Source organism: Theobroma umbraticum, unplaced genomic scaffold (genome assembly GCF_002168275.2).
Source record: "Theobroma umbraticum cultivar Fairchild unplaced genomic scaffold, ASM216827v3 scaffold_147.0, whole genome shotgun sequence".
Classification (NCBI taxonomy): domain Eukaryota; kingdom Viridiplantae; phylum Streptophyta; class Magnoliopsida; order Malvales; family Malvaceae; genus Theobroma; species Theobroma umbraticum.
Genome location: NW_018397259.1, coordinates 8,683,169 through 8,690,853, shown reverse-complemented (window position 1 = coordinate 8,690,853; position 7,685 = coordinate 8,683,169). Strand labels below are relative to the sequence as shown.

The 7,685-nt window shown below is 38.5% G+C and overlaps 3 protein-coding genes across 3 annotated transcripts in view; 1 reads left to right on the top strand and 2 right to left on the bottom strand.

The window, feature by feature from the left end:
- The window catches only part of LOC110415947 (putative aldo-keto reductase 1), a 4,506-nt gene extending 3,520 nt beyond the window's left edge, over window positions 1-986 (bottom strand). Inside the window, 4 exon segments of the mRNA XM_089783359.1 lie at window positions 1-59; window positions 61-270; window positions 410-577; window positions 829-986. The exon segment at window positions 1-59 is cut by the window's left edge and continues 129 nt beyond it. Coding sequence (XP_089639485.1) covers window positions 1-59; window positions 61-270; window positions 410-577; window positions 829-891 — 500 coding nt within the window. The 5' untranslated portion in view covers window positions 892-986.
- Window positions 987-1,259: 273 nt separating this feature from the next.
- On the bottom strand, window positions 1,260-4,896 carry LOC110415640 (putative aldo-keto reductase 1). The gene is given in 9 exon segments (XM_089783433.1): window positions 1,260-1,829; window positions 1,831-1,843; window positions 2,037-2,073; window positions 2,075-2,134; window positions 2,165-2,288; window positions 2,290-2,366; window positions 2,515-2,682; window positions 2,915-3,109; window positions 4,744-4,896. Coding segments are annotated over 9 exon segments (1,011 nt in total). The 3' UTR covers window positions 1,260-1,645.
- LOC110415128 (cytosolic Fe-S cluster assembly factor NBP35-like) lies at window positions 4,727-7,293 on the top strand. The gene is made up of 3 exons (XM_021426638.2): window positions 4,727-4,931; window positions 5,038-5,139; window positions 6,244-7,293. The coding sequence occupies exons 1-3, from the start codon at window positions 4,895-4,897 to the stop codon at window positions 7,167-7,169; spliced, it is 1,065 nt and encodes a 354-aa protein (XP_021282313.1). The 5' UTR covers window positions 4,727-4,894; the 3' UTR covers window positions 7,170-7,293.
- Window positions 7,294-7,685: the final 392 nt, after the last annotated feature.

Genomic DNA, 7,685 nt, shown 5'->3' with positions numbered 1-7,685 from the left:
GAGTATGGAAATAAGGAAAATCTATGGAAGAAATAAATCTTTGCTACTTTCTGCTCCAGCACTTACAGTATCCTCTATGGGAGTGGTGGTGTCAACCCTGTGCTGATAGTAGAGATCAATGTATTCCACATCAAGGCGCTTCAGGCTAGCCTCAACAGAGGCACGGACATATTCAGGAGTACCATTTGCTATGACACCAGCAGCATCCATTTTTGCAATACCAAATTTTGTGCCTAACTGCACCTTCTCTTGCGGTAGCTGCTTCAATGCCTGCAAAAAAAATTGGTTTTACAGATTCATGAATCCCTTTGACAAGTCAAGAACAATGCATTCCCATTTAAAAGCAAAATCAGGAAGCTGTTGCTATTCAACTTGAAAGTACTCTAGACAATTTGACCAAGCATGTTACCTTTCCAACCAGTATTTCATTAGTTTTGGGTCCATAGATATCTGATGTATCGAAGAAAGTAACTCCTCTATCGAAAGCGTGCTTGATGATCGATATGCCAACATCATCAGGGAGAGGATCATTGTAGGCTCCAGAAAGTCCCATACAGCCAAACCCTAACTTGGAAACCTACAGACACAGTGGATTTTACAACAGAAATGAGACAGGTAGACAAAGAAATCGTGTGGATTTTATTGAAAAGGTTCAATTCTGATTGAGTTAAAAAAAGTTGAATTCCAAATTGTTTTCAAGAGAGTAGAATCAGAATATCCTGTATCTTACATTTTGTACATCAGCAGTTCAACTAAAAACTGAGGAACACTTGTAAAGATTAATAACAGCCCTTCTGTTGACTACTCTTAAGAAGAACAAAATCTAACCTCAAGTCCTTGGTTTCCCAGCTTCACTCTAGGAATCTGGATTCTCTGCGGCTCCTCAGCCATCTTCTGTTCCTTTTTTTATGTTCTTGTGTTATTGAACTGAGGCATCTTTTGTTAGCTTACAGCTCAAAAACCAGTAACGGCTAAGTGTAAAATAGTTGGAGCCTTATGTACAGAATCATGATTTTGAGTTGAATTATCTGTTAACTTGGTGACGCCACTAAACATGTCATAAATATGTCATCCCACATGTCATTCTGTTTGACTACTTTGTTGAAATATTGCAAATTACGTTCCAAGAACTGTCAGTTTCAAAAGTCAAAGAATTAGTCAAAAGTGCAGAATAGATATGTTATCAGATAGAAAGAACCCTGCATTGCCAAGAAATGAGCTGCTATATTTCCTCCTTTTTTCCTTCAAGACCATGTAAGCCAAAAATATTTTTTGCCAAATTTTTCTTCCGGTAGATGCAATGGTTTGTGTTATATGGTTGCAGAAGGTTATTTAGAGAGGAAAAAGAATATCAAGAAGAATTAATCATAGCATTAAATACGGCATATTTATTAATAGCATCTTAAATAGTGCTCTTAAAACTACTATAACCATTGAAAGATTGCGGGCAACTAGGCAAAGACAGAAAAACCAAGAAAGTACATGCATTCAACAGCAATGCTGGCTTCTGCTTTCATTTCAATGAACCCTTGTTTAATGTAAGTTTAGTAACTCGATACAAACTTCTAGTCTTTCAATAGCCTGAGTTGCTGGAGAGTCCATTAACCACAAGCATCGTGTTTTGCTGCAGACTTTACATCCATAATTACTTCCAACTTAAAATCTTGTTCTCCTTCGAGGGTGTATTAGCGAATTTCCATGAGACTTGAGAAAAACTATCCCGCATTCTAGGCCCTGCTACCTCGTTTATGGGAATCATATCAGTGATCTCCTTTAAATCTTCTTCTGTGAGCTTCACTCTTAGAGAATCAATGTTGCTATCTAGATTTTATCTTGGTCGTTCCTACAAGAAAGTGAAATGGAGGGCCAAAAGCCATATTTCTAATGCAACATAACAAACAAGGCAAATTTAGGATATCTGCTGTGATATTTTGAGGCAAATTATGTCAATTCTGCTGTGATGTTGTTGAAATATCTGTATTGACTGCTAATCTAAGAGAATAAAATGGATATTGAAAATACAGAATGTGACTAACCAGGAATAGGTGCTACATCATTCCCTTGATGAAGAACCCCAGGCAAGTGCTAGTTGTGCAGGGGTACACCCAAAGAAACCGCGACCAAGAGGCTGTGGCTGATAGTAGAGAAGCTATACAGCACTTGCAATATCCTCTATTGGTGTATTAGTGTCAACCCTGTGCTGATAGTAGAGATCAATGTATTCCACATCAAGGCGCTTCAGGCTATCCTCGACAGAGGCGCGGACATATTCAGGGGTACCATTTATTAAGACCAGTAGAATCCGTTTTTACAACACCAAACTTTGTGGCTAACTGCACCTTCTCTCGCGGTAGTTGCTTCAATGCCTGGAAAACATTGGTTTTACAGGTTGATGAATTGCTTTTACAAGCCAAGTAAAACAAAATAAATATGTATGAAATCATATCAATGTGATATTTGTTGCCATTCAACTCGAAAGTCTACACAGTAAAACTCTACTGGCAACCATTTCACCTCTCCAACCAATATTTCATTAATTTTGGGTCCATAGATATCTGATGTATAGAAGAAAGTGATTCCTTTATCAAATGCATGCTTGATTATTGATATGCCAACATTATCAGGGACAGGATCATTGTACATTCCAGTAAGCCCCATACGGCCAAACCCCAACTTGGAGACCTGCAATAAAAATGGGGTTTGCAACAGAAATGAGACAGGAAGATACTGTTTTGGGCCTCGAAAATGGTTTCATTCTGATTAACACATGTTGAGTTCAAGAGCAGAACTTGAATATAAACAATGCAACCAAAAGCTGAGGAACAGTTGTAAGAGTTATCAGAAATGAAACCATATTAGCTCATGAACATTGCCATATGCAAACTCAAAAAGAACACCTCCTCTTGACTTTTACCCCAAGTCCTTGAGTTCCAAGTTTCACTCTAGGAATCTGAACTCTCTGCTGCTCCTCAGATATCTTTTCTCCTTTTATTCCCTTTCTGTGTCCTTTTGCTATTGAATCAATGCTTCTCTTATTGTACAGCTGAAAAACCAGTAGCTTAAAGCTATAGGAGACAGATGATATATCCAGAATCTTGATTAGAGTTGACTGTCAACTTGATGATAGGGATACATTCGATTCTTTTGGGGATAGGGAGGGGGCTCTGTCAGTTCAAAGTGGGCAGAGATAGGTAATGCGGTGAGGGAGGACTCTTTGGTGAGGTTTTTATGAGGACTCTTGGTGAGATCTTTTTGTGAGGAGGAAGGAGTGGGAGGGAAAAGGGAAGGGAGGGGATTAAGGAATGGCCAACTCCTCTTTGAGGTGATTACATAACAGCCCGCATGTGTAGGGAGTGGTCGTGAAAGTATGGAGAATGAAACGAGTATAGGAGGAGAAATGGTGGTCCACCAGATTTCCTAAGGCTCTGAGAGGCTGAGAATGAGGGGTCAGAGGAAAAATGACCAGGTTTGACCTTCTTGTTTATGGTTCCTGTTGTTCCAACACGGATGACCACCTTGGGAACCAACTCTGGTTGATCAAAGCAATAATTGTGAGTGGATGGATGCATGGAACTCTGTTATATGATTGGCCAGTTCTCAAGGCCATACAATTGCAAAACCAATGAGGATAACAAATGGCAAGGACTTGACAACGAAGGGTCAAGTGAAGCATAATAGGTCAGGTTGTTTTTGATCAGGGCATGAGGATGATCATCGGATGGTTCTTGGTCACCTAGGATGGCATGCTGTTCCTCTCTCTCCCAACTGCCGAGATAGAGGCTGTGGCTGACTAAGAGGTGCTCCGCTGAGTGATGCTGCAGTTGTCGACTTGTTTGCATGTTATTATAGGGCCTGGGTTGCTCCTCTGGTTACGGTGTGGGGCTATGGCTATTTTTTGTAATTGTTGATGACACCGCCAGATATGTCATCCCCGTACGCAATTCTTTCTATATTTATAAAAATATTGAAATTTTGTTCCCTGAGATGTTAACATCAGACAGAATTAGTCAAAAAAACCAGCATAGTGATGTTATCAGAGAGATCAATCCTGCATTGCCAAGAAATGGGCTCTCTACATTTCCTTTTCATTGTACAATTACAGTTCCGTAACTAACAAGAGCAACTTTAGAAAACTTTGGATTTTCTTGATCAGGCACTTCAATTTTCAACATATAGATTGACAAGGCAATGCTTGGCCAACAAACTTATGCTTAACCTAGATGTTTACAATTTCTTAAATGCTCTCCTCTCATTATAAACTTGTGAGACTTTTTTGTTTCAAATTGAATATTCATATATACACGATATAATTATTATTTTTGAAATGTAATCAAATTTTAAAAAAATCGCAAAAAAATCCACATAAAATTAATATTTCAATTTGGAACAGAAAAAATATTTTATTTTTCTCTAATTTTAAGTCTAATTTGTAATTAACCAAAGCTATGTATAAAGTTACTAGTACATGTATATCATGGGACTGAATTTCAACTATCAAAAATTTTTTTTTCTTTAATTTTACTTTACATGGCAATACATGATTTAGAAACAAATTAGAATTAGTTGTTTACTATTTTGAATCAAATTGAGATACTTATAACATGACAAGTTGACTATTCTATATGAACCATTATCATAAACCCAAATTGTCACCCTTAGGCCTAAGCCATAATGAATTATTAAGGAGGCCCATGCAGCCCTTTGTTAGAGGCAAGACCAAGGGCCTGGAAACAACAACAGAACCCATGAATTTGTTGATGCTGTGAAGTTCACAAGCGGCCGACGAATTTCGGCGGTAAAGTTGACTTCTGCTAATTTAGAGCAGTCGTTGCCCTCATTGAAGACGCAGTTTTGTTGCCGCCTTGAACTGCTTTCTTCAACAAAAACAGCAGCCATGGATAATGGAGAAATCCCAGAAAACGCCAACGAACGTATGTGTTTTTTTTTTTTGCATTTCCTTTATTGGGTTTTATCGATTTTCTTGATTAAGTGGCTCTCTGCTTTTGTTTTTATTAATTTTCCTCAATTTTCCTTCAGATTGCCCGGGTCCTAATTCAGAGACGGCGGGTAAATCCGATGCCTGCGAAGGTTGCCCTAATCAAGAAGTTTGTGCCACTGCCCCTAAGGGCCCTGACCCTGGTTTGCTCTTTCCCCTTTTTACCATTTCTCTACAAAATTTTGTCTTTAGTTTTTTTCTTTTTAAGTTTGTAAAAATGTTTCCTAGATTCTAAGCTTTATTTTTTATTTATAGTTTATGGCTAAAATTTTAGGCTTGTTTTGGATTTCTAGTGAAATTAACAACTTTCTGATAGTACATGAAGCTATATTGAAGAATATATGAGCTAGAACTATTGCCAGAATTGATGTTACAGAATCCATTTTCGGGGCTTTTTAAGTTTATTTTGGAGGAATTTGTTATTATATTTAAATAGAGCTCAGTTATTTGCATATTTGGACTGAGAAGAGAAAGGTTGGAGTCTTCTAGTATACTTTAGTCAAGTGTGGGTTAATTCTTTATTGGATCAAAGTTATGTGTGTTTAGGGAAGATTAATCATGACGGGCTATTGAAGCTTAATTCTTTGTTTCTTGGTGGCATGGTGCTTAATTGGATGATGAAAAAGAGTCTTTGATGATGATGTATATTTATATTAGTAATAAACATTAGAAAACTGTGCTAATGTCTTGTTTAAGAGATTGGAGATTGGAGATTGGCATGACTGCCCCATGTCTGCTAATGAAAGGACCAAGCTGTGATGGTTTTCCAAAATTTGCCTATTATTTGCATCTCTATGCGTAGGGGTCTTGTGAATGTTACAAATGCACTGATTAGGACATAATGCTACGTGCAAAGTTTAATGATCTTTCTATTTGTAAGTCTTTTTCTTTCTGACTGTTTTGACCATGCTTTTCAGTTCTGATTGTCATCCCTTGATTGAACCGAGATGAAGGGGGAGGAGAGGATGTTAATTTGTGCTTGTGTTTCATCAACATTTTCATTTTACTGTATGGAAAGAAGTGAAAATGATACACAGGCCTCCTTCTTATGACATTTTTTTGTTGCCATTCTTCAGCTTTCAATTTTCATAATGATCTACAACAAGAAGTTTGCATATACTTGCCTTAACTGTCAGTGGTTTTCCATTTGTGATGGTGCATCTATCTAATTGTCTTATGTTTTACTACATTTATCTGTCGTGTTAATCTGTTATCTGTCATAATTTTCAATGCATTACATTCTGCAGACTTGGTTGCAATTGTGGAAAGAATGGCTACCGTTAAGCATAAGATATTGATTTTATCAGGGAAGGGAGGAGTTGGCAAAAGCACTTTTTCTGCCCAGCTCTCGTTTGCACTAGCTGCTAAGGAATTCCAGGTGGGTCTCCTGGACATTGATATATGTGGCCCAAGCATTCCAAAGATGCTTGGCCTAGAAGGTCAAGACATTCACCAGAGCAATCTTGGTTGGTCTCCTGTTTATGTTGAATCCAACCTTGGGGTCATGTCGATTGGGTTCATGCTCCCCGACCCCGATGAAGCTGTCATTTGGAGGGGACCGCGTAAAAATGGGCTTATCAAGCAATTCCTTAAGGATGTGTATTGGGGAGAGCTGGATTTTCTGGTTGTTGATGCCCCACCTGGGACCTCTGATGAGCACATCTCAATTGTCCAATTCCTTCAGGCTACTGGAATAGATGGAGCAATCATCGTCACTACGCCTCAGCAAGTCTCTTTGATCGATGTGCGGAAAGAAGTTAATTTCTGCAAAAAAGTTGGAGTACCAGTTCTTGGGGTTGTTGAGAACATGAGTGGCTTGTGTCAACCATTGACGGATTTCAGGTTTTTGAGGATGACGGAGACTGGTGAACACACAGATGTCACGGAGAAGGTCATCAAGTATATGAGGGAGAAAGCACCAGAAATGGTAGATGTCATTGCTGCCAGTGAAGTCTTTGATAGCAGCGGTGGTGGTGCAGCAAAAATGTGTCGAGAGATGGGAGTACCATTCCTGGGTAAGGTGCCATTAGATCCACAGCTTTGCAAGGCAGCTGAAGAAGGCAAATCTTGCTTCATTGATCAGAAATGTGGGGTGAGTGCTCTTGCGTTGAAGAATATCATTGAGAAACTATTGACAAATCATTGGCGTGAAGAAATGGCTGTGGAACAGTAGCTTAGAGTGAATTAATTTTCATCTGTGGTGATCATTGTGGAATAGAATTTTTGTTTGCGTGTAATGTAATGTAATATTCTTCTTCCCGATTCATAATTTTGTGAAATTTTTCTGTGGGATGCAACACTTGCCTTATAGAAGTTCGTAAGGGAAGCAGTACTGTGGTAGTACTCTTTTAGGAGGCTGACGTGGCATGCACTCAGACGACTGTCATTGAAACTACTACCAGGACAGGCGAAACCATATAAACCCAAAGCCCAACTCCATCTAGGACTTTTTATCAATCCGACGGCCAATATTAAACAAATTGACATCAACCTGCATACGGACCGCACTGCCAAGTGTACAAAACGTTAAACGTATCAAGTTAACTACTTTAGGGAGAATGCAATAGTCTCGGAATGAGTGTGAACACGAATTTGAGTTTAAATCTTGGTACATCATAGTTGATATCAGGTCAATTTTAATTTAGATTCGATTTACATCAAATATTTAAAAAAAATGATAAAATGACGT